At 36.6% G+C, this 27058-nt stretch overlaps 1 protein-coding gene across 5 annotated transcripts in view; it reads left to right on the forward strand.

Moving 5' to 3' along the window:
- The window catches only part of PCCA (propionyl-CoA carboxylase subunit alpha), a 273068-nt gene that overhangs the window by 81111 nt on the left and 164899 nt on the right, over window positions 1-27058 (forward strand). For all 5 annotated transcript variants that reach the window (XM_038134386.1, XM_038134414.1, XM_038134404.1 and 2 more), the window contains 5 exons: window positions 1996-2032; window positions 7814-7892; window positions 14403-14505; window positions 19419-19513; window positions 25092-25242. In XM_038134386.1, the coding sequence (XP_037990314.1) occupies window positions 1996-2032; window positions 7814-7892; window positions 14403-14505; window positions 19419-19513; window positions 25092-25242 (465 nt within the window). The remainder of the gene's footprint in view (window positions 1-1995; window positions 2033-7813; window positions 7893-14402; window positions 14506-19418; window positions 19514-25091; window positions 25243-27058) is intronic.

The following is a 27058-nucleotide window of genomic DNA, read 5'->3' on the forward strand; positions in this document are numbered from 1 at the left end:
GCAGATGACTAAAATCTTTTCAAGCCAGAAGTAAGACAATTAGCGCTGCTGATACCAATCAGTTGTTACTTAAAGTTGTTGTATGCATGTGTAAAAATACAGTGGCAGTGAAAAGTTCCTCTGTAATGATTTGCAGCTTGTCTTCCTGTGGACTACAGCATATCAGTTAGCCACTTGTTTGCAGGTAACTAAGTGAAAAAAGATTACCCTGTTTGCTTCCCCCCCCTTAATTCTATTTTGCAAATATGTGGGGGAATTTGCAAGAGAAAAGAAATGTAAAAGTTTCCTTCTCAACTATAATCGTGGCTCTTCATCAGTCATCACTCTTCCTGCATTTTGTTCAAGAGGCTCTAATTGTCTGCATTTGGCAGGTTTAACACTTCCTGACAGAGAGGCTATTAAGGGGAAGTATTCTCGCATAACTGTCACAGGCAGGAACAAAGAACCTTCAAACTCAATGTGTGGAAACCACTAACATTCTTAAATGACCCTTTTCATGCATTTTATCCCTTTAAGCTAAAATTTGGAGGGTGCAGGGTCATGGAAAGCAGCAAGGTGTAATAAAACAGTAAACTCTTGAGGTTTTTTTTTCGGGGGGTGTGAGGGGCAGATTTTTTTGCTAGATTTATCTCTTGAGTTAAAAACAATTGTTATTTGGAAAAATCTCATTAACAGATGTGACTGGAGTAAAAGGACTTAAAACTGATGTTGCTTTCAGGACTGCTTTGAACTTAACAAGCACCGATTTGTGGAGCAGACTAGCTAATGAAAGGAAATTAAATTTTCTGACAACTTCCCCTGCCAGCCCTCTTATTCTTCATGGGGCTGTTATAGGTACTGAAGACTTTTAAAGAGGATTTTGTTTTATTATCGGACATAAATGAACCAGGTATGAACATTTCTTATGTATTTTTTTAAAGTTCTGACCTGGGTGCTTTTAAAATGGATTGCCTTGAAAGCTTTAAAAATATCAGGTTTCAGTTTAATGTTCATAAGTCAGCCCCCATAGTTTCAGACACACTTAGCAGCTGGTGGTTTCCAGACATTACTGCCTTCTATACAAATTTTTTTAATGTATGTCATGGGATAGTATAAATATTAGCAAATTTGGATGGAATTTTCAAGCTTAACTGTAATTTAACCCTTTTTCTTTCTAATTTTGTATAATGGAGATATACTGTTATCAGTAGAAATAACGAGAAATAACTACTGCAGGGGAAGTGATTTGGTTATTGAAATGTAAGTAATTCAAGGGTTCTGGTTTTTTTTCACTGTTTCCCAGGAATTTTTTCTGTACCAGGCTACAGTAGTATGAGACAGCTGAAGCAATAGGTGGCATCAAAAAAAGAATTTGTAAAGTTGGCTTATGCAACTCTTAAATGAAAACAATTATGGGAATCTTCTCCTTTCAGATACAGTTTTAAATGATGCATTTAAGGTTTATTTTGTCTTCAGAATGCAGAACATTCAAAACTGAAGTGCTTGTGTTCTTTCTTGAGTAAACAAAACCCATTTGTCTTTGAAGAAGTTCTACAAGGTTTTTTTTCCTGAACTTGAATTACTCCCAAACAATAGAGAATCAACTCCCCCTACTGACAGCAATCAGGAACACACAAGGAATACCTGTGAGGACAGAAACAAGCTGGTAGTGGACAAACTTTAACGATCTGATTTATGGTCCATTATTGATTGTAAACGTCTAAATTCTAGCATTAAATTCCTACAACTGCAGAAAATAATTTTGCGATCCTGGTTGTGTTTCCTGTCAGCTGATTCCTCGTTGCTTTGAGTTTCTCAGGGCACTAATGATGAGGTAGAATTTACATTCCACTTATGGTATTAATTTTACATTCCTCTGGCTGAAAAGGGTCAGGAGGTTGTAAAATCAAACATTAAATGAATCGGAGGAGACAGTAGTGCAATATATGACTGCCCTCAGGACATAGTGCAATGGCTGATGGGATTAACGTTGGGTCTCATTTCCTGCTTTTACAGGATGCAGATGAAGCTGTCAGAATTGCAAGGGAAATTGGTAAGTTCTTAAATTAGCTATGGTGGGATTTGTGTGCCTCTCAGCAGACATGGTTGACTAAATTGAATGTGTAATAAGTAATCCCTATAGAACAAATAATGTTTTAATAGTTTTTAAGTTCCCTGTTGCCCATAGAGCTGGAGGAATCTAGGCATTAACGCCCCATCTCTTAAATCATCACATTTGAGCTTTTCAAACTGGACTTTACAGAGCAAGTGCAGCCATGATTTGTGGAATGAATGCAATATGCAGTAATGAGTATCTCACTAAAGGAGTTACCTAAAGTATATCTGCAATTGGACATGATAGTCAAAAGTTAGGCATGGTACACTTCTCTTTATGTGCAGACTGACACCAGTGATGTTGTGATCTTCATTCTTCATCACTGTGTGGACTGCAGCTAGCTGGAATATGATCCAGAGCGCCAGCCTTCTGTGCTTACTAGAATAAAGTCACTATTCAGCTTCTGAGTATCTTACAGAATGGTGAAAAGAGCAACCAGCAAATGAGTCTGGGACTAATTTTGATGAAGGTTAAGTGTAATATGTGTTTAATGAGTTTTGGCTTTTATTTACTAAAGCTTGATATTAGTGAAAATGCTAAACCATATGCTTGAAATTACACATGTTTTTAAATGCTTTCTAGAAGGAGAATCTAATGCAGTAAGAGATCTGATTTTTCTTGGGGCTTTTCTTTAATTTTCCCTTTTGAGATTGCAACCATGAGAAGCTATTTAGGTTTATCACAGGTAGATAAACAGCTTTTCACCTGTGTCAAGAGCTGTTGCTGTGCCTTTATGTGCCAGATAGAAAGTGTGAGTTGCGTTGCTACAGATAAACTGAAAGCAGAAAGTTAAGTTGGGGCTTTTACTCTGCACTGGTTAACTGCCCTGAAACCCCCACCATGGCTTTTAGGCTGACACAATTGAAGTCAGCTTTTCTGTGAGTAGTTAGGCTTAGTGTCTTGGTTGTGAAATCCAGTGATAACTGATCACTGTCATGGGAGCATTACCAAAAGAAAGAGTCTATTAACCAAACTGGAACATTCAGAAGAGAATGGTAAATAAAATTTGATTTAGTCTTGCATAAAGACATAGTAATGTGACATTATTTCAGTTCACTTTCTCTTAGATAATCTTTCTTGCTCTTGTGTTTTAAAGATTTCCTGCAGGTATTTTCTTAAACAGTTTTGATGAATGTAAGTTAGGAGGCATGCGGTGGCTTTCTAGACACCCTTTAAAATACATTCTTTTTTAATTTTCTTCTGAGTTCTTCTGGTGTTCTGTAGACTGGTTCCTGTCTTTGATATCAGTAGCACTTTGGAGGTCATTATATCAAGGCAGTCTTAAATCTGTGATAATAAAGTCAATTACAGACAGCTGGGTGGTGCTTTATTTAGATGGAAAATTCTTAAATTGCTTTGATACAAGAAGGGTTTGTACTATGATGCCATGTAGTGAGAGAAAAATATTCCTTCTGGGTTTTCCCCCACCCATGGTTTGACAAGTTGATGAGTTTGGTTAAGCTTCTGTTTAATTGTAACAACTGACCAGAATTAAACATAGTGATTTTAATTTCAAAGGATCTAAGATAGAAGGAAATTCAGTCTCTTGTGTATATATGTAATGTTTGTCCATGTATATAAAGCACTTGATAAGCAGTGAAATACTTTCAGATTGTTTCTAATTTCACTTATCCAGTGTTTCAGTCTTCTAAGAAAGCTTAAGTAATTCTTAAAAAAAGTGACCGTGGGTCAGCACTCAAAACAGTAGAACTGTGTGTGATGCTCTCTTGCTGCCTGTGTTTTTTTTTCTGCTTCTCCCTGCTGTGTTTTGGCCAAAGATCCAGTAGTAGTGGAACATGGCACCTCAGAGTTGAGAACACAGCAGTTACCTCTTTCAGTGACTATTATCTATGGATATGCATTTTCTAGATGTGGGAGTGAAACCTTCTTTTTGCCCCTGATTTGAGATGTTTTCCTGTATTGTATGGAGAATGTGACAGGGAAACTAGGTTAAATCAGAAATTGGAAGAAGTTCAGGCGCAAATCGCTGTATTGGCTCTTTTCTACTGTCTCTCTTCTCTATTTGTTGGTGTGGGCTGTTGTGCTCTTCTGATCCTTTCTGTAGTGCTTAATTACATTGGCCCTTTTCCCATGCTGCTTTTAGGTCTGTTTGTAGGATTGTACATGAAGAATTGTTGGCTTCTTAATTCTGAAGCATCAATGGAACTCCAGAAAGTTTGACTCCTCTATTTGAAAGGTTTGAGCAGCTATGAAGTGCAGTCAGTTAAAACAAAATGAAAGTCTGTATAAAACTGAAAAGATGATCAAGATGGTTTTTTGTCATGTTTCATTTGATAAGAGTTTAGTTAGTGCTAGCATTTAATGGATATTAATGGATTTAATAATGGATATTGAAAAGAATTTTGTATTGTCACACGCAATATTGCTCAAACTCATATTGCCCAATGTGTTCTGTGGTCTACTACCTGCAACTTTATAAAAATGGGTAAATTACATCTAAAAACTATGGTGGCAAAGGGTGTGAGCTAACAGTTGCAGGACATCAGAAGTTTGTTTACTCCTTTTATCATTCAGATTCTTAGAACAGTAACTGTCCTGGAAACAAAGCAGTCCTAACTTGTGAGTACCTATTTAGCAGCAAGAACAGGTGCAGTGACCTTCAAGTCTGACTGCTTTTTGCTTTCTTGACTCCTAAGATCTTTAACTCCATCCTTAAGAGCCATCACAAGATTGGAAAACTATAAAACAAGAGTAGCTTTTAATCTCACATGCAGTTTTAATTTCACATAAATTGGCATCTAATTTGAGGGAGGGATTGAAAACCTAACACCTACTCAAAAATGTGTCTGCTTTGTAAGTCTTTTCATTGCTGTTGTTGTGGGTACTTACAAACAAGTGTTAGAAATTGTTTGCATGCCTCTCCCTTCCCACAACTAATCCAGCCAATCCATGTGAGCATACTTCAGCAATTTTGATTGCTACAAAAGTGGAGTGTTGAGTAATGCTTCTGATCCCAGTATCCTCTACCCAATATGTATGCAAAGCTTAAATTTTACAAGGCCTTCCTTTCAGTCTTTGGTATTGGCTAAAGAGCTGCTCTGTATCTTAGTTCAGCTTAGCTCCCCGAGAGCGAGCCGTGTGTAACCTCATATTTGGCAAAAGCTCCAGTACCCTTATTTTCATGTGGCTGGCTCATTTACATGCTGTATGTATTTTTTCAAAAGAGGCCTTACTTTATTTTTTTTTTAATCTATTTTATTCTTATTAATATAGTGGCTTTTGGGAGTCTTTAACTGCCTTGCCTACAAGCATGGCTGGCATATTATCACTGTATACAAAAGGTGGGAGGGAGTGGAAGCAGAGTGGTGCTGCACTTGGTGAATGATACTAGGAACCCATGTATACTCTCTGATAATTTAACCATGTGAGTTGTGATAGATGAATTACATTTTGAAGCATACGAAGACCTACCAAGGCTCATTTTCAATATGCCTGTTTTGCTTTGGAAAATAAAGGACAGTAAATTAGGACTAGATTCTGCTTACAGAATTGAAATCAGCAAACCATTCAAGAGACTGATATTGTTAGACTGAAATTGGTAGCATAATTAATGATGATTTTTTCAAGTACATGTAACACTGAATAACATAGATTAAGTGATGGAAATTGCCTTGGTGCATTTGCCATAATAAGGCTTAAAAGAATGCTTGTTTTAAAATCTCACTCCTGCAGCTTTTTGGGTTGGACAGGGTCTCCAGATGGTGATAATGTTGCCAGAGATTTGCTGGTGTTATCCAGTAAAATCTCATTTCTTGCATGGAAGTTTTATAAGATGTGCTTTTAGCTTTATTTCAAGATATCCAGTGACTTGTGTAGGAGCCTGGCAGCTGCCAGGGATCTGGAGATGCACCTCCAGCATCAATAAAATGCTCTTGTCTGGGTGTTGCATATATTGCATTTCATGAAAATTGGTTGAATTTCACTGTTGCTGTATGTAATCTAGAATTATTTTGACTTTACCCTTTAATCTCTGGGATTGTAGAGGCCTGGATCAGGGTCATTGTTACTCTGTGGTTTATCCTGAACCCTTCTATGGCCAGTATCAGAAATTTCATAAGATAATCTATGAGACTCTAGAATGGTTACTTGCATGGCTCTGTTTGGTCTTAACCTTATATGTTGTAACAAGAAACTACTTTAGACTCCAAGGCATGGAGATTTATAGCCTTTTGGTAATCCATGCCTATGGGAGCTTGGTTTGTGCTCTACATATGCTTAACTATGACCTCCCTACAGCTTTCAGCCACGTGAATGCTTTACAGCCTGGGGTTTCACAGTCTAATAATGTGTTAAGTTGGAAACTATTTTATTGATTTTTTTTTTCTGTTTCTTTGTTAATTTAATGCTCTCGTGTACTGTTGCTGCTTTTCTGCCTTCCAATCAACACTACTCTTTCTTATGCTTGTCTCATGCCTTTTTTTTTTTTGGGTATCCATTTCAGACTTTTTAAGAAAGCAAAGTTTTTCCAGATCTTGCTGGTTTTAATTTTCTTCCCCTGAATCTCCTTTCAGTTAGATCACTATGAGGAGGAAGTAGGAATATTGTACTGCTGTCATTTGACAGAGCAAGATTAGATCTACATTCCAGAAAGAAACTGTAAATATCAGTAACACATATGACAGTGGACTGGACCACTTCAAGGAACCATATTCAATTGTCTCTTTCTGTCCCCAAATCAAAGCCTTTTATAGAATATGTCTTCAGTTCTCAAGGACTGATAGACTCTTGTTGGCAGATGATATCAGCTGGTCTCATATTTGCCTGATGTTGTGATTTTCGTTAAACATTCTGGAGACCAAAGGCATTAAGAATTTTCTGCTAATGTAGAAATGTCAAAATTTTAATCAGATCCTTGATTTTTAGTTTTCTACATGTTCGTGTAGAGAAAGGTGAAGTTCTCTGGTATGATGGAATTGTATCAGGAAGTTGCTTTGAATGAAATGATTTGTAATAAAAGATAAACAATAATTATCAAATCTGCATTTAAACTGTGTACTTTGCTACTGTAATTTTCTAGTTTTCAGAAAAGGAAGGTCCTGCCTCATATCCATATAACAGTATCTTGCTCTATGAGTAAGATATTGCTGGTTATATGCAATGCTGACAGGTTTATGCTCCTTGTTTTGGTTTTTTTACTACATGTACATTTGAGGAGAATATTTTTTTAATAGTAAATTAAAGTATTCTGTGTTCTGATACTGTTACATAATATCTAAGCTGCACAGCTCTCAAGCTGCTCTGTTATTTAAAATGTGCTGCACTAAAAGTATTGATAAAGATGCATATTTGTTTACTCCATCTTTAGACTTAATTTATCAAGGTCTACTAATTTTTACTATTAATTAAAATTATTATTTAAGCAGCATCAAAGGAAAAAAAACCAGTTCCTAAAGAAATATGAGCTTAAAAAGGTCAAATGCCTTATTCATAAATCACTTCATTATTTGGGAATAATTCATTCAGTGTTTTTTTGGTATAAATGAATTGGAGAAGACAGCCTTTCTTGGCTGTAGAAATTACTGCACTGACAGCTAAGTTTTGAAAAGAAAAAATTCTCCTCTGTTCTCCCTGAAAACAAAGTGTTTTAATAAACGAAGTTATTGTCTGCTGGCTTTATTGGACATGTGGTCAGTTGTCATGTTCCTCTGACCAACTGAACAAAGTTTGAACTTCTGTCTAATTGTTCCCCGCTGTTAGGCTACCCTGTCATGATCAAGGCCTCAGCAGGTGGTGGTGGGAAAGGCATGAGAATCGCTTGGGATGATGAAGAGACCAGGTGAGATGCTGTCCAAAAGCTTGCCTTGATGAATGCTGCAGTTGCTGAAGTCCCATTAAGCCATTGTAAGCTGACAGTTAAGCAGATATGAAATGTTAGAGAAATTGGATATTATCTGGTTTTCTCCTTTTAGCATAATGAGAAATATACTTTGGAACTTTACATGTGCCTATTTCTAATTGATTATTGCATAAACCTTACAAAACATCGTCCATTAATTAGAGTAAAAAACTAACATTTACAACTGCTGTTAGTCCAGTGTTAGACTGTAAATAACATTTTGCTGTATGCTTTTCAGAATGCTGATTTTTTAATTCTCTGTGTTAGGTAGAATATTTATTGGCCCTGATTCACAAACATTAATGCATGCCATTAGTTCTGTTAAAGTTGATGAGTCTGATAATTCATACGTGGGAACACATACGGTGTTACCAGAATGTGTTCTAATGAATTGCATACTTCTGTGTTTAAAGCATTTGTCTTAGCAAACTGTTGTACTTTTGTCTGTTTTGAAACAACACGTGTTTCAACACACAGATGTTTTCATGTCTCTCATTGGTTGTCTGAATCCTGAAGGTTGTATGATGCTTTGTTGTTGACTCAGAAATTTACAATCCATTCTCTGCTGATGTTCTGGCAGCAAGGGAGCCTGATTTCAACTCCATGTGCTGCTGATCTTATAGAAACATGTATTTTCTGATTTTTCTAAACTTGTAATGAAAAGCCTACTTGATCCAAAATAACCTGAAATAACCAAAATAACCTCCTTTCTGCACGGAGGGAGCAGCACATGTGCTGGAGTAAACTCAAAGTACAACTGAAATTTTCATTAGTTTAATTTAGCCACATGCAAGACTTCCCTCTCATTTTTCTGTCCCCTGTTATGTTTTTGTTTGTCAAAACCTATAAAATGGATGAAGGAATAATGAATATCTAGCAGTTAAATATTAGATTTAAAGAAAACATGGTGGGTTTATTTGTACCATGCTCTGTGTACTCCATTTGTATTCAAATCTAAATAAGAAAATGTTTTGTGCATTAGAATGAAGATCTAGATTAACCTTCTTTCGTAAAAGAATACTTTGTTGCTATTGCTTTAGAATCCAAAATTACTGCCTTGATCTTGTGCAGGCAGCAGTTCATCAGTTGGACTTGAAAGCAAGGAGTGAATTTCTTGTTTCGTTCAGAAAGGAGCAAAGGAGCTTGATTCAAGTAACTGTTTTAAAATAAAAGTGGATCTAAAATCATGATTGCTAACTTATTTTGGCGAAAGACTGTAGTTATGGAAACCACAGCCAGTGCCCAACCACCCTCTGGGTGAAGAATCTTCTCCTTGTTTGAAACATACTTTTTGATTTTTCAGGCTAGTTGAAAACCTTTCAACTGGCCATGTGTACAATAAAGAGCCTTAAATGAACATGTGGCATGATGGTGGAAATAGCCACTGGAAGTGGAAAAGACTGGTCTGAGGTACTTAATTACTACTGTTACAGAATTATTCTCTGTGGTAACTTACTGCTTCATCTTTCATGTCTCTTATATATGCCAAGTGATAACAATTGTTTTAGATCTTTTATTATTTTATATATATATAAATTTTATATATTATTAATATAATAATTATTCCAGCTATAGCAAAGATTTCTGTTAATTTTCAGCTAGTATTTCTAAAAGAAATACTGGTACAGTTTTGTCAGTGTTACAATTTGTTTTTTGAAACAGCCATTCATGTGCCCTTCCCTGTGGAAGGCTGCAGTGTTGACTCCTCTCCTCTCTGGGTAGGGCTGCTGTTGTGTTTTTTAAGATCTGAATCCCTCTCAATTCTCACTTCTATTGCTTGTTTCCAAATTTTGGTCAAGTTCTAGAGTTGAATTTTGTGTACAGTTCATGCCACTGGCCCATATCTGAAATTAAAGTAGCCCTATGTTCACTCTAAAGTAATCTCCAGCTAGTTTTCTTGGTTTGGAGAAGTATAATTTAGCACGCCTTTTCTTCACCTAATAGATGCCCACTTGAAATTGTATTGAAAATGAAGGGTAGATTTCTGAAAAGCAGTTCACCTTTAGTTCAGGTTGGTGGATTTTTTACAGCCTGAGAAAGTTCTGCTGTGGTCTTTATCTAAAAGTATTTTTAACTGAGTCATTGATCATCCCAACTCTGGTCTTGTATGCAAAGTGCCTCTGTGCTTGCACCCCAGTGAACCTGCTCTGAAAGTGCTTTCCGGTGTTATAAACGTAATTGCCAATTAAGCCGGATCAATAATTTGCAAGAGTCGAATTATTATAAAATAATAAAGTATAAAATTTATTTTGCATTTGAATTCACAATTTAAGCCAGCCACAAAGTGAAATGGACGGAGTCAAGCCTGGGACTTTGGCTCTGGGTGACACACACACGCAGCTCCGAGCCGCTGTCCCTACAGAGAGGTAGTGGCACACCATGGCCATGTCCAAGTCCAGTTTTTATGCTCTTTCTCTTGCCGGAGGTGAGGATGTCCTTTGTCCTTTTCATAATCAAGTGAGTTTCCAAAGCTTCTTCGGTCCAGGGATAATACTATCAGATGGAAGACACTCCAGTTCCCGATGTCTTGGGAATAATTCATCGGTCTCTTGTCTTCTGCTAGACGAGTCCTTAAGGATCGTGTTTATAATACACAAACCCATCAGGGAAGATATACAAGTTAAACAGTCTTTTACCATAGTCCTTTACATGTTAGCAGAACACACTATAGACTAAGTGAATTATCATAAAATATGCTATCTCTTTAGCTATCTGTGGCCGCTGATAGCTTACTCCTGACTTAGCTAAGATTCCCCAGTTCCTGTGCTGCTTTCCTCTTCTTCACATGTAAATGTAGCAAAACTACTGTGTGGTATGTGTAAGACAACTGGTTTCCCAACCCCTGAGAGCTACTATGTAAATTCCATTCTTTAGCTTTGGTAACTAGCTTGGACATGTTTCCTTCAGTAGTTTTGCATATGCAGCTGTAAACCCTTAATATTCTTACAACAGATTTAATTTCCATAACAGAACTGTATTTTAGTATATTTATAATTACTAGACTTATAATGACATTACATTCAGTACATTAATTGCATAATACTATTTTATCCACCTATGAATTTTTACATATCTCTAACACCAGGTACATGCAATGTGAAGTGCATGATGCAGTACAGCAGAACATGACCAGGGCATGTGTCTGACTATCTGCACCTCATCTGTATCATTCCCTCTTTGTGGAGAAACTGAAGGCTTCTTGCTTCCAGTATGCTCAAAACAATTGTACATCTAACTAAATCTTTAGGCTTCATGGCTCCAAATGGTGGCCTGGCAGCTCTGAAAAGGGATTAAATTCAGGACTTTGTCCTTTCCAAAGAACAGATTGAAATTTTCTGGCAGAGGTTGTGATGGGTCTTTGCATGTGAAGGGACTTAGTTCTTGTAGGTTGGGTGTCAGAGATCATCATGCAGGAGTTATTGGCCCATGTTTTAAACTCTGTGGATTTGCAGATATAAATTAATTTCTTTAGCTAATAGCTTTAGCTGCTACATGATAACCTCCAACCTGGAAATTTGTACTAAATTATTTTTTAAGAGTTATCTTTGAAAAATTTGGAGCTTTGTGTTAGTAATTGTCCCCTGTTGTCTCACCTTCTGTAACTTTTCCTAGATATTGAAGTCTTGCATGCTTAGTGGGTATCTGTTTTTAAAGTTTTTACCAAGGCAGCTTCCAGAAACAGATGTTTAGAGAGATGATTCTGTTTTTTAATATATAATAATAATAAAATATAAATTGTCCTATTTCTGAAATTCTTTCTTTGTGCTTATGCCAATTTTATGAATGAAAATCAAACATCTGCTCTCAGATTCCAAGAACCACTTATAATTTCTGTTCTGTGGTCTTGTTCTTGGAATGAGGAGTGGGACTGGAAGAAGTTAATGTGGAACAATAAGTAGCAAAATCATTCTGAATCCTCCACCTCCTAAAGCAAAGAGTATATGAAGTGTGTGGTCTAAGAGGACAATACTTTTAAAACTCAACAGCATTACCTATTACAAGCCTATGCATTAAGTTTATTACCTTCCCCAAGCATTGCATTTGGCCTTTCAAAGTACTGTGCAACAACAGGAGTATATTGGCTTGACGTCTTTGGTCTGTCCTGCACAGGTGTGTCTGTTCAGGTAAGGAGAAGAAATCTACTGGATGAGTAAAGAACAGCGTTTCCTAAAACACTATTTTTGAAAAAACCCACACATTCACATATTCATGGCATCTCCATGTGTAAAATGCTGTGACTAGATAATTTTAGTTGATTTTTTTTTTAAATTTGGAGTTAAGGTGCAGCAATCTATATTGGTTCTGTGTGTGAAGTCAACAACATTTGAGTATCTTTTGGCTACTTCTCAGGATTTTAGAAGGCTTCTACTGTACTAATGGCTATCAAACATCTACTTTTTAACTAGATGGCCCTTCTAATGCTGGCCTTGACAAGAAAAAAAATGTTCTTTTACTATTTCCTGATTCTGAAAGCTGAAATTTTACATAATGAGTACAGTTTTTGGTAAGTGTCTGACTGCCTCAAAATAAAATTGTTTTAATTAAAGCAGCACTGCTGATTTCAGAGCTGGAGGCAGAAAGTTGACAGGGTTGTTTCACTTCAGACAACCACAGGAAGGCTTGTGGCAACATCAGTAATGCTTTTGTACAACTTAAACTTCAGTGTGAGTAAATGTACTGTAGGGAGCAAGGTGAACCTTAGAGAGATCCTGTTTTTCCTCTTTATAACTGTGCATGTTTGAAGGGATCTAGAGACAGCATCTCGTCCAGCTTTGTCCTCTGAATAGCATCAGCTCTCAGTTTAAATGGATTGCTTAGAGCTCTGCCTGATTGGGTCTTGGGCTGAGGTTACACAGCCTCCCTAAAATGCCTGCTCTGCTTCTTCTTTCTTTTAATTTTTTTGTTTCCTCACATATATTTGGAATTAATTTTTTGTCACTGGCCAATTGCAACTGCCCAGTTTTGTAAGATAAAACAAGGTCAGAATATCTGAGATATTCATTCCTATTATATGTAATTTAAAAAGATTTACAGATGTATGGATGAGATGATTAGGCACCTGTCTTTTTTTTAACAAGTATTGCAGTTTAAATTTCTAATGAGCACACTTCCTTCAGTGAAAGAAAAAGTCAATTGTGAATAATTAGGCATAAAACTATGTGACACAAAAATGTTTACAAAACAAAACAGAGCCTTTGATATAGGAGTTAAAATAGCTGTAAATCAGTTTCAGTAAGAAACACTATGTATGGCTGTTTGTTACAGCACTTTTTTTTTTGACAGATCAGGTAGTGCACAGAATCACTAATTTTGATGTCCCTTTTTTATCTTTACTAGGTAATTACATGTATTGAAGTTAAGTATGAATTTAGGAAAGTTGTACATTAGGTATAATCTCTCAAAATTACAGCATGTATTATCCCACAATGTTGAAAAAATGTGAAGATACGCTTTTAAATATACACATTTCTCTACTGTAAATTTATTTATCTTGCAAATTGGTCTGGGTTTACTACATCCAAGATGTGGAAAGCATGAAAACTTCAACTGAGTTGTGCTGTAGTTCTTACTCTGGGCACAGATTCAGGGATGCTGTTTCAGTAGTCAGTCACACAGAAATTTGACCAAGCTTTCCAAATGTATCAACATGGATGTCACTAATATGCAACTTACAGAGCCTGTGGAAAATTTCAGTGAAGCCTTTGGGTCCCTGCATTATGCTCTGTCTCATCCTGAGAAAGCTGTTCATGAACTTGTTTGTTAGAGCTTATGACCCAAGGAGTATTCTTTCTGCTATTAAAAAAAAAGCTAATAAATTAAGTAGCTTGCAATATTTACTTTGTCTAACTACATATGCAAAAGAAGAAACAGAGGGAAGCATATAGAGTGCTCTGTATAAGGCAGGGAAAAACTACTAGTACAGCTGGTGTGTTCTGTGAGGTCAAATATTGCATCTTTAGGTTGTGTTCAGTGGTGGAATTTGCAGTGTCTGTAATATTATATTTGCAGTTCTTTAATGCAGAATTAACCAACCTCTGCTGTTCTTGAGTATTAAGAGGGCTGTGTGCTGTAAGTAATGGTGAGCTTCACCTTTACTTCTGTATAGCAAGTACTTGCTAATCACTGGGTCTTAAAATTCAATTACTTTATTAGTTTTGCAGAAGAAAATGAATACATAATTGTAGTAAATGTTCAGGCTTTTTAGACACTTATTTTTTTTGTGCTTTGAAAATATTTTGGTTTGGTTTGCGGTTGGTTGGGATTTTTTTTGACTTTGTGAAAAAAGCATGGAAAAAGGGATTCATTACGAAATCAACTGCAAATGGTATGACTTGCTTTTGGGATGTGTGTGTTGATTAGTCAAGATTGATTGTTTACTGAAATCAGTAAGTGTTCTTGTATACTTCAGGACTTCTTAAATACAGATTATTTTTGTTTTCATTATTTAAGGGAAGGTTTCAGGTTTTCATCTCAAGAAGCTGCTTCGAGTTTTGGTGATGATCGCTTACTGATAGAAAAGTTCATTGATAACCCTCGTCACATAGAAATCCAGGTTTGTACTACTATTATTATTATTATTTCTACTATTAATTATGGTTTATTTATTTAATGAGGTTTGAACTCATAAATAAATCAAAGTTCAAAATGTTTCAAACACTCCCCTAAAAAAGGCCTAGAGTCTTGTGTTTTCCGGTGTCTTGGGTCATTGCTCAAACTACATGGCTATCATGTACAATACAGCCTTCCTGTTTTTATTCCCTAGCCTTTCTTTAGCAGGAAGACTGTGAACTGTGCTCAGTTTGTTGAGGGAGAAAAAAAAATGTTATAGGCATCTGTCCTGAAGGCTGGAGGTTTGAACTCTGGATCCTGTTGGAGTGCTTGATGCAGCAGAGGATACAGGACTTCAAGAACTGCCATGCTTAACAATTTGTTGCAAGGTCTAGTTGGTTTTGTCAGTATTTTGGACTTCTGTTCTGAAATATCTAATTCTACTTGGGAACTCAGGAGGATTTGTGTCTCATTTTGGGCAGTTTGTGGTTCAAAATCAGGTGTATTCTCTTTAACTTCTGCGTTATTTACATTTCTGTCATTTATTTGATTTAGAGTTAAGTCTGCTGATGCAGAACAAAAGCTGTTTCTTTTAGGCACTTGTTCACAAAAATATTATTTCAAAATTTGTTATGTAGGTAGCTGAATTGTGTTTGTCAATAGCCTTGCGGTATTTCCTGACAAGAAATCTAAATGGAGCATATTCATTTCTTCAACAGAAATTTTATTTTTTACACAGAAATTTGATTTATTTTTGTGTGAAATCTAAACCCTCTCTGTGTTGTGGCACATGGTGTTTTTTTTTTTTAATAGTGAGAGCCTGAAGTAGCTCAATAACTGAGTGAAACAACAGCAGTAAATTTGATAGTGTGGAATGATTTCTAAGAGAGAAATATTTAAAATTTTTCACTCTGCCAGATGTGTGCCCACAGCCTCATGCTTCCTATGGGGCTAACTTGCAGATCATAGAATCTTAGAATGGTTTGGGTTGGAAGGGACCTTGAAATGCCATCTAATCCAACCCCCTGCAATGAGCAGGGACATCTTCAACTAGATCAGGCTGCCCAGAGCCCTGTCCAATCTGATCTTGAATGTTTCTGGAGATGGGGCATCCACCACCTCTCTGAGCAACCTGTTCTGTTGTTTCACCACTCCCATAATGAAAGATTTCTCCCTTATATCTATTCTAAATCTATTATTTTGTAGTTTAAAGCCATTACCCCTTTTCCTGTTGCTATAGGTTTCCATCTTTATCAGGCCCCTCTAAGTACTGAAAAGCTGCAGTTAGGTCTCCCCAGAGCCTTCTTTTTTCCAGGCTGAACTACCCAAATCCCTCAGCCTTTTCTTACAGCAGAGGTTTTCAGTCCCTCTGATAATTTTTGTGGTTCTACTCTGGACCTGTTCCAACATGCCCATGTCTTTCCTGTACTGAGGACTCCAGAGCTGGATGTTGTGCTCCTGGTATGGTCTCAGCAGAGAGGAGTAGAAGGGAAGAAGGGAGAGTGAAATGAAGAAATGGTCTGTCAGCAGTTAAACAGCAAAATGAAGAAACAGTGTAAAAATGAAACCTTATTCTCTATTGAAAAGTCATGGAAAGGTACATAGTGAACTCAGTTTCAGCATTGATCTTAGGTCAGATTGCTACAGCATCTTTCTGTATTCTCTTGCTATGGCTAATTATTTTTTGGCTACATATGTATTTTTTTGTCTGTGCAGATCAGTGCACCTTAGAGATCTCTTTCAGTGCTTGCAGATTTGGGAGATTCAGCAGGTTCCTACTGATTCTTCAATGAGAAAAGTTAGATGAGATTGGTTCCTCCGTACTTCTATGAGTTTGGGGCAGTATTTACATTGTCTTGATTCCTTTGGGTTTAAAAAAAGGGCTACCCCAAAAAAATTAAGTAGTGCTGTATTTAGGAACAGTTGAACAATTTTAATAAAATGGCTTTGCTATTAATAATTTATAATTTTATTTATAATGGGTATACAGTGAATGTTGTTTTCCTTATACAAGCACTTTGATGGTACCTTTTAACAATATCATAGCATATCATTTTAACTTCACGTTCTAATCAGCTTTAGGACGTTGACCTTGGTTCATTTTCAAACTGCTGAATATACAAACAATTTGAGACCAGATGCCAAATATTTATTAATTTAGCAGTGACTTTTAAATAGAACTTTTTTTAGCTTTCTTATATTTCTCCAAAGCACTGGTACTTAAAATTGTTAAATAAGAAGTTTCCTGTGTCTAGCTATAAAACAATCACTTTGTAAAACATGAGAAAAGACTAAAACAATTAACAGGAAAATAGAGTCCAAATACACTTTATGCTTGAACTGATTTGAAGTCTTGTTCTCCTGAAGTATCTGATAAAAAGTTTAAAGTAAGAGTACATGAAATGTCTACTACTTGGCCAGACAACAGACCTGCAACTGGAAACAGAATTTAGCTGAATCATGTGGGAGGGATTCCACGACATAATATTTAATTATTTTTTTATTACAAATGCATGTAGATGTACATAGCATGTGCTAATGTCCTATTCATCTCTAATCCTGCAAAATGGGGCATCTTCTGTTATGAATGTTCAGATAATAGAAACAAAAGCTGTAGCTGGGACATGCATTTTTAGTGAGATGTGTACTGGATCTCACAACATCTCAGAGATAATGATTTTTGGAATGCTGCAAATGTCTTCTGAAATACAATTGTTTTATAGTTAGTTTTTTTTACTGGAAACAATGGACACAGAATAAAAATAAAAGCCTAATGCTGGATGGTGTTGGCTTATTCTATTTGTAATTACTTTCTCATAGTAGATGTTCTTGCATGTCTCTTTTTTCCGTTAACTGATGATAGAAAAACATTTCTTTTAAGATCCAGGTTGCTGAAATTTAGTAGGATATGAGAAAAGTCCTGAAGTGGAAAAAAACTACTGCTTGGGTTGAAAAAATGTATTATCCTCTTCTGAAAAATACGGGGAGAGAGAGAGAGAGGAGAGAAGCACAGTGACCAATATTTTAGTGTAATGTTCTAATATTTTTTTGTTTTTTTTGATGAGACAGAATTCTATGGAAAGTTGTAGGCTTTCTAACAGTGAAGCAGAAGTGCTTACAAGGAATTGTTCTGCTTACAGGACAGTGATTTTCCCATCAAGTACCATGCTATGCTCTAGAGGTGCTGTTTTAATACTAAAATAACCTCCACAAAAAATCAGTCCAAAAATCTTTGGACCGTACAAATGATTTCTTGTAGGGCCCCATGAGTTTGTAGAGCTCCACTCATCTGGATTGGATGGGTGAGCTCTTAGGTAGGAAGTACCTGTTTTTATTTTCCCTTTCCCTTTCCCTGCTGTTCTTTGTGTTGAGTCCCTTGCTAGGGAATCTAGCAGTTGGCTGGAGCATCCTGCTGCTACTGCTGCTGCTAAACAGGACAGGAAAGAGTGTTCTAGGAGGTGCTGTAGTTTAGAAAATCCTAAAATTGTCAGTCTTCTAGACCCCTTTTTCCACTCAAAAACTCAATAAATTTGTGGGAGCACAACAGAATTTTTTAGGAGGGAAAACATCTGATCTTACAGGGTGCAGAGCACCCTGGATCTGATGCTGCACAGTGCACATGAGTTGTCTTCATGAGTTCACTGCCTCATTTTCAGTCACATCTACCCGGATTTTTCACGCCTTAGCAACCATTGGTGTCATAGATGCAGGAATTCATCTTGCCTAGTGCCATACTTGCTCTGTGGTGCTAAAAGGAATAATAAATAATACAGATTCGTTGTCACAAATGTGAGTAGATATGGTTGAGTTCACACAGTTTGAAGAAGATTGTCTCCTTGTTTTATCTTGTCAGTTTTCAGTGTAGGACTGAGCTATTAAAGAATGAAGCATGAATATTGGCATGGGTTCCTGCAGATCAGAGCAGGAAGATAGATGGAAAAAAAATGGGTTAGAAGAAGAATTTTATAAGGAAGAAAGGGAGCAGGTGTGGTCTGTATTAAAAGAAATTGTTCTAAGAATAAGTGTAGAGTTATCATCATAAGATGGGAAGAAGTCAACTTGAATCTTCAAATCTAGTATTTGTTATTGGAAATGGCTGCATCATACCATCAATTTCCTAAAGGGACAGAGTTCCTTTTCTTACTTTCCCCTCTAGTTTGAAGTTGAAGAATCAATTAAGAGTTCTACTATGCTCAGCTTGTGGGCTTTTTTCTAGCGTGTAATTTATGTAGTTGGATCTAGATACTTGATTTTTTTACCTCTTCCATGAACTGAAGCTGCAGCCAAGAACTGTAGTTACTGATTTTTAAAAAATGTCTTGAAACTACTGCTTTTATTTCCTTTGAAAGTACTGAGGGAGGTGCAAATTTTGTTCTCCTTAATGAAGGATAACAAAGTTTCTGAATTTTTTTTCCTTCATTAAAGACAGGGCATTGTGGTTTGCCTACTAAGAAAGCTCCATTAGACATTTTTTTTCTGAAAGCTTTTGTGTGTAACTCGGGAGCAAAATTTGTCATTGTTTGAGGGTTTTTTTTTTTTTTTTGTTGGTGCAATATTTTGCTTCTTTGTAATTTTGTAATGCAGTGCAATTTAAAGTGCTTGAAAATGTAGTTTAAATGTTATTTCAGCCTTTTGTAAGAAGATCCCTAATAATCAGAAATCAAATTTTGAAATGAGAGGGTGTTTTGCTATGTACAGACTCTACATAGAGGCTTTAGAATAGTCCTACTCAGAATTTGAAGGAATGTTCAATTAGTATTTCGTAAATAATTAATTTCCTACATGAGCTTTTTTCTCCCCCAGGCTTTATTTTTAGATTGGAAAAAAACCCCAAACCCTAAATGCTGCATAACAATTTAATGCCAAAAGACCATATGCTTACATCTGTTTGTTAATAGCAGTGTGTTATTGTTTCAGATTTTGGCAGATAAACATGGCAATGCCTTGTGGTTGAATGAAAGAGAATGCTCCATTCAAAGGAGAAACCAGAAGGTTGTGGAGGAAGCACCAAGGTGTGTATACTGGATTCTTGATGTGGCTTCATAGTAACTGAAAGCACTTTTGGAAGCCTGCTGGTTCTATTTATTGTGCAAATGCAAGAAATTTTTATTCTATTAAAAAGCTCAAAGAAAATAAGTGTTTGTTGCAGTCATTTGACTGTAGTGCAATTTTGATGATGTTCTTGAGGGTGTTTTGATTTTGCCTTACAGTGTCTTTCTGTAAGAAAACTAGTGTTGTGTAGTTAATTTTTAAAATGATCTTGTATAAAATGGATTTGGATCTTACCAATCCACTGTATGTGGTCTGGTTTTGTGTGTGTGTATATATATATATTTTAATGATATTTTTCTTTGAAATTCACTTTGTCAACTAAAATATGAAATAAGTATGGATTTTACCACAGATACAGGTATTTGACTGTTGGAGTAATTGTGTAGAGGCCACATAACACTGTATAGTTTCATTTGAATTGGAATATGAAGTACAAAATATTCTGCATCACTTTTAGTGCCGTTCATGATAGTGAACTAGAGATGTAGGTTTCTAGTAACTCAAAAGTGCAAAATTGTTTTAAACTTACTGGTTTAATGTGAAGCTGAAATTCCTTGCTGCTATGCAAGATATGGCCTTGCTGCATTTTCTGTTGCACAGCAGTCATCGGGGAATAGGTGTATAAAAAGGGCAGCAAGAAATTCTGATTTCAGAAAGGCAGACACAGGTATACCACTGCCTGTGGGAATTATCAGTGTAATATGTTCACCAGCTGGAATGGGTTTGCCATATTTTTTTATAGCACAGAGCTATGTGATGCAACAGTTCGGGATGTGAGTGGAAGCACATCACCCAAATGACATTTCTTTAGAGGTTTCTTATTAGTTAATGTTGAATCATAATTGTAGGACTGCCACTGTTAGGCCTATATCTTAAATAAAAGAACAAAGTTTAAATCTGAACATACAAATCCACTTATAAATGCTTTCTGCTAGTGCTTGTGGATTTCTTGGAGCCTTATGCTGCTTATGTCTAAAGATCTTACTGTGTTGTTGTGGAAAGTGAATACTTCAGGTCCTGATATGATGCACATGCGCATGTATGTGTACCTAAGTACTTAAATGAGTAGTATCTTCTGCCTCATGAGTATATGTAAGGCAATGCCTGTTATTCCTGCCTGCTCCTTCTCCATGCCTGTGGTCAATTAAAGTGGCGTGATACGTCTTTCTCTCACCAGGCAGCTGTGATCAGAGTGTTTTCTTTCATCAGAAATACCAACCTTTTAGCTTTCTTGGGTTTCTCTGTTGGAGTTGCCACTAAGTTTTCTCATCCCCTCCTATGACCCTACAAGAGTGTGGGCAAGTTAATAACTTCCAAAATTTGGCGTGAAAACTTTTCTTCCTTTTTGTTGTTGAATGTTTTAGACTATGCCAGACTTCTGCTGGCAGCTTTGGAAGCATTACCTGCTTTATAGCCACTTGCACTTGACTGCAGAATCCATTAATTTTCAAAGGGTTACAAGACTTGCAGATTAGCAGAGCCCTAACTTCTGTGAGACACCAGAGAGATCCTAAAGCCTCAAGTTAACCCTTCTTGTAAATGCTGTTTCAGTTTGATAGTTTAAGGACTCCTGGACACACCTCTTCTGGTATGGCTGGATGTAGGAAATAGACTGTCCTCTTTTCTCCTGTTTTAAATGGTAGCTACTATTAAGAACTCTGAGATAGGTCAAACCTTTTTATTTTCTTTCACAAGGCCTGGGAGATAGGGATGTTATAGGCTAAAATGCTTTTTTTGTCTGTTGGACAATTTAGGGCTTTTGATATTGGCCTCGTCTCATGCCTTTTTTGATTTACTCTATTATGATGGCATTTTCCTAAGTGTCTAAGATAGGAGACTGCGGGCCTTTTGGCTTGGAGAGTAACCTATGATTTTCTTAAAGCTAAGTCTGCAGCTGGTGAACTTATCCATATTGGGATCATTTTGTGTTTGTATCTCTAATTCTCCTAGGGAAGTTTAGCCTTATGTTTAAAAAACCCAAACAAACAACAAACAAAAACCCTTCTCTGTTTTGAGGAGAGAAACCCATTTAGTTCACACACTGAGGTTACAATATTCAAGGGACCCCTGGTGTTCATGGTGGTCAATCCCCCAGCTACAAATAGAAGACAAAAAACTTTGCTTGTACCCTTTTCACATACTGAGTTTCACATGTGAGTTGTTGTTCCCTCTGTTTTGGGAACCACAAACAAAAAGATACATCTGACCATCTCTAGGTTTTTTAGGCTTGGCAAAAATTACAAAGCTTCCAGTGATGTACCATAATTTTATCTGCTTCTGCTTTCATACATTTTTGGATATGCTGTTGTCTTTTCATTTCACAGAGTCTGACATTTAGAGATGAGTGATTTGAGTGGCATTTAATAGTCTTAGTGTTGTTTCTTAGTTGAGTTTTTGTTCCTCAACTGTCCAAGCTCTTGTCTGTTCATTTTCACAGACAGTTGCCATGAGACACTGTACTTCGGCAAGAAAAAATACAAAGTCATGGCTGTCTTTTCCTGTCTACTGGAGTGGTTAATAAGAGCTTGTTTCCCATGTGGAGAGACTAGGCCTATGGGTTTATCAGAAAATCCATGGATCCTTTGGGATTAATCAAAATTTAGTGCACAAGAGTATTAACTGTCATCCTAATCAATGATTGGAGTAGTAACTCAGAGGAGTGCTCTAAAACTTTACTTTTGTGAGCCCATGTGCCCTATCTAACAATTTCTGATCCTGTTAGAAGCTTCTTAAAACACTGCAAATTTGCCTCAGCACTTGTGTGTAGGAATGGTCATCTGTTCATTTGAATGAATGTATATAAGCAGGAACTTAGCAGAAAGGTGCATTATTGAATTAGACTCTATCTACAAATTCTCCTTAGAGTTGTTATGAATATATGCATGTCAGACTCTACATTTCTTGTCACTGTCTAGAAATCCTTGAAGGATTTTGGGTTAAGAGAAATGTGAGCCTGTTCTGTTTGTGACTGTGCATGTGATTCATAGGTGGGCACCATTTAGATGTGGGGGCCAAACTGTGTACTCAAATCCTATTTATGCCCATGGTCTGGTAGTACATAGTGAATATCTCAAAGGATAATGTTTTGTGTAGATAAGTAATTTTTTTAAACAAGCAATATCCTTGAAGCAGGGAAGCTGACCTTAACATTTAGAAAATTGAGGTTCACCACCCCAGTGTGGTGGAATCTTCAGACAAGGGGTAAGTGTTATTGATCACTTGTTTACTTTTTTGTCCAAACTGAGCAGTAAATATCCACTGATGGTGTAACTGTATTTTTCAAAATCTCAACTTTGTCTGTGAGTGAAGGTGATAGGGGTACTTTGGGAAACCTTATCTGATGAACTAGAAGTGGAGAGGTAACATCTTGCCCATGGGGGTCATTACCCAGGCTGTAGAGACAAAGTGACAAACCAATTGTATTCCCTTTGATTAACTTTACAAAACCTTGATGAAGGTCTTATGAATAAAGTGTCAGGTCTGATTTATTTTTTCTTCTTGATGCTTTTATTTTGTGAATCCTTTTACATTTTTATGGTAGTTTTTGTGCTGCCATAAAAAAGAAAAACAGGTGTATTTGTGAGAAAAAGATTTGAAGTCAGGTTTAAAATGCTGTTTTCAAGTGACGCCTAATTAGACTGGAGAAGAGTTTTGATAGGTGCATTGTTATAAAAGGGAGAAACAATGTTTTTGAAAGGTAAAGCAGTAGAGGGGAATATGAAAACTTTGGTTAATTAACCAAGCCAATGGTAGGGATGATCCAGTCATTTCAGTGTACAGCTTAACTGTGTGGCAGAGATAAAGTTTAGCAATGTGACACCTGTGTTCCATTCTCTGGCTGCAGCAGGAGGTGAACAGTGAGATCTCAGACCTACATTTAAGAAGTACAGGGAAGACACTACTGTAATGAAGGGGAGTAACTATTTCATCTATATGAGAAGTAATAATGGTTATTGTAGAAATAGAGTATGAAGCTGATATTGAGAATGTTTTGTTCTTCATAAGCCACTCATTGACTTTTCATGATCAAAGCCCTGCACAAATTACTGAATTATAGAATGTTGATTTCATGTAATATATTATCCTCTTACTGAATCAAAATAAGAAATATTATGAAACTATTTTCCATTTACCACTGCCTGTTCTTATGACACAATTTTTGTGTCTTCTGATCTTCCCTTTCATCTCATGTGGGATCTCACACAGGTTTCTTGAATGAGACTCAACTTTCTTTTGCTGTTGGTCCCACTGTTTGCCAAGAAAGAAATTTTTTCTGAAATTCTGAAAATGCCTGCCTTATGGTCCATCAGAATCTGCCTGTGTGGGCACTGGAAGGACCGAGATGTGAAGTATCACTTTTCCAGTAAAGAAAATTATTCCACTGTCTCCTACTTTGCCTAGATATTTGCTCACTTCTTGTGTCGTGTCGAATGTGGTTTGTTGTGGCAGAAGTCTCAAGCTCTTCTGTGAGTTCAGGTCTCAGTGAAAAACATCACAGTAAGTGCTGGAAGATAAGTCCTGACCCAGCACTGGCTTCTGTCTGAGAGCAGTCTGGGGCTCCAGATGGAGCTTCACCGGGTTTGAGGCCACTTTATAGGTGAGGGCCCCTGATTGCTCCTTTGCAGAATTAGGGCCCACTGTTGAAGCAATCTCAAGAAATAGGTAACACTTGGTGGTTTTGTTTTAAAGAGTAACTTAGAGGCAAGGTAGAGGTGACTGTCTATTCCCTTGCGAAAGTACTTTTAAAATGACAGCTGAGTTATGTGCCTAATGTAAGTCAAAACAGAAATATAAATAATAAGTGTATTTACAAGCTTATGTAAGATGAATAGTGACATGTTGTTTCATTGAAAAATCAATGTATCAGGTTGAGGGGCAACTGGTTTCAAGTCTTTGGTGGAATACCACAGAAATACATATCTATCTATCTAACTAATCTGCATAGGTTAATCGAAATCTGAATTTATGGTACAAATGAGAGTAACAAGCAAAATGTGTTACTTCCAGAAAAACTTCCACAGTCTTTTGATTCACTGGCCCAGTGGAAGTTGTGGAGTGCTCTCCCAGAATAAGGGACCTTGGCATTTAGGCAGTGTTCAGAGTGGCTCCCAAGGTGGTAGCTGAGCTGCTCTTTGGGTGCCCATGTGTGTGTCCAAGATTTGTGGAAAAGAATGTATTGCAATGAACGTGGATAATAACTATATCTTCTAAGATTGCATCGTCTTGTATGTCCTTTTTTCCATTTAATTTGCATTATTTTAGATATCACTGTTTTAAGACTGTTGTGGTTTTTTTTTATATTTTAGAGAATATGGTTATTAATCCTGAATTTCCTGTATGTTAGCAGTAATTGTAAAGCATGCAGTGTATCTATTTAGGCATAATATAAATGTAAAGACATACATTTGACAGTCTTGACATGTTTTCATAACATTAATAATGGTGCTGTCCTCTTTTGACCATAGTTTAAACAGAAAAGTAAATGATAGAATAATTATTATTTTCTAACTAAAAAAAGTCATTGTTTCTATATTGCAGCACTTTTCTAGACCCTGAAACTCGAAGAGCAATGGGAGAACAAGCAGTAGCTCTTGCCAAAGCAGTAAAGTATTCCTCTGCTGGAACAGTAGAATTCCTTGTAGACTCCAGTAAGAATTTCTACTTCTTGGAAATGAATACTAGACTTCAGGTAAGAAAAACAACTCTTCAGATTCAGAAAAGTGTTATTTAAATAAACAGACCATAACCTTCACCCATATTTAAGGGTCTGTTCCTGCAAAGATTTAAACATAAGTATCTTGATGCATATGAGCATTTCCCACTAAACTTAAAAGATCTATTCACTGAAAAGATCTACTCACATAAGCCTGCCTGTGCAAGACTTTGCAGCAGTGAGCTCTTGCACAGCACTCAAGAATGTTCAGAGCTTTTTTCTTTGTTACACTTGACCTAAAGACCTTGCAAAAGGTCACTGCTAAGTGCCACTGTGAGTTCACAGTAAGTGGCTAGCCACTGTGCTCTGAGGTTTTCCTGAAGACTGCTGGTCCCTGAAGTTTCTTTCTTATCTTTTATACTTTGATGATCACTTGCTGAGTTTCTCTAGGAGTGTGATTGAAACAATATGTGTATATGAGCAATAAAACACTAGCAATCTGCATATGATTGAAATTGTGACTCGAATGCAGCTGTGTAAAAAGCATCCTGACAAGATGAAGGATTTTTGTGACAATTCATGTAGTCAGTTCTAATGTACACTGCAAGTGAAGAGATGAACCCCTCTACCACTTTTTTGACTGCTTGCTGGATTTCTGGTCATAAGCTAAGAAAATAAGTATACAACTTGAAGTCTGGATATCATTCTTCATGACCAGAAGAGTGTTCAACTTGTAAGCGAGTCCATTCTGTTGCCTTTATCCTCCTTTTCTCACTTTGTTAAATAACATCAGAAAGACTGAAATGTGGAATCAAGCTCCAGTTTGATAAGCTTCCCATTCTGTTTTAGCTACATTTCATTAGGGTTATGTCCTGTGTGCTGCTTGTACGTGACAGAACATAAATGAAATCCTCACAATCTGACATCTTTGCATGACCTTATATAACAACTGGGTAAATTTATGATTTAGGTAAGTTTATGCTTTTGGTAAAGAAGTTAAAGAGTGTTTTGGGAGCGTTATGATCTTCTATGCCAGGGGAAGACTGCTGGTAAATTTTTTCTTGCCTTGCAGGACAGCAGTGATTTTGGAATTAGCCATGACAGTCACTTCACCTGCCTTTGCTAGGCGCTATTAGGTCCACCTTAGATTCAGTGAGAGGGAGGGGTGGTTATTGGCAATGTATAGTTCATTAAAATATTATGAATAATTCCCTCACTTTGGTCATATTCTTTACACTTTCCCCCATCTTGTGGTTTTTGAGCCAATGTTTCTTCAGTGACTCCATGTTCTTGTTTACATAGAAGAAAATTAATTTATGGTTTTCTGCATAATCCACTAGAACTTCAAAACCATTTCCTTGCTGTAGTGTTATTGACCATGATTTCCTAAATGGGATTAGTGATGGAATATCCTTGGGCTCCTTTTTGTGGGCTGTTTTTAAGACATTATCTTTGCTGTTTTGCAGTGTCTTCCCCCTGCAATACCCACTGGTACATGTTTGTAGTCCCAAATTTCTAAGGTCTCCACATAAGCAGGAAGAAAGCTTTCACAATTCCATGTTTAAGGACTTTGGACTCCTTTTGAAATATAGTCTAAGCAGTTTGACAATCCCCTGTAATAGTAAACTCATTCTTTCCAACTCTTAAAGCAATTTACTAATCTTAAATTAGACTACTTGTTTAAATATTCTCAACTTCCTCTATCCTGACTTTGTATTGTCTCTAATTAGCATTTTAGCTTGAGTCTGGAGTAGTAATTGTCTCTGATTTTTCCCCAGTCTTACCCAATGGATCTCTCACTTTTCCCAAGTTTCAAGATTTACTTTCTGTTCAGCTAACAGTTATGCAACTA

The sequence above is a fragment of the Motacilla alba genome, chromosome 1 (genome assembly GCF_015832195.1).
Source record: "Motacilla alba alba isolate MOTALB_02 chromosome 1, Motacilla_alba_V1.0_pri, whole genome shotgun sequence".
Classification (NCBI taxonomy): domain Eukaryota; kingdom Metazoa; phylum Chordata; class Aves; order Passeriformes; family Motacillidae; genus Motacilla; species Motacilla alba.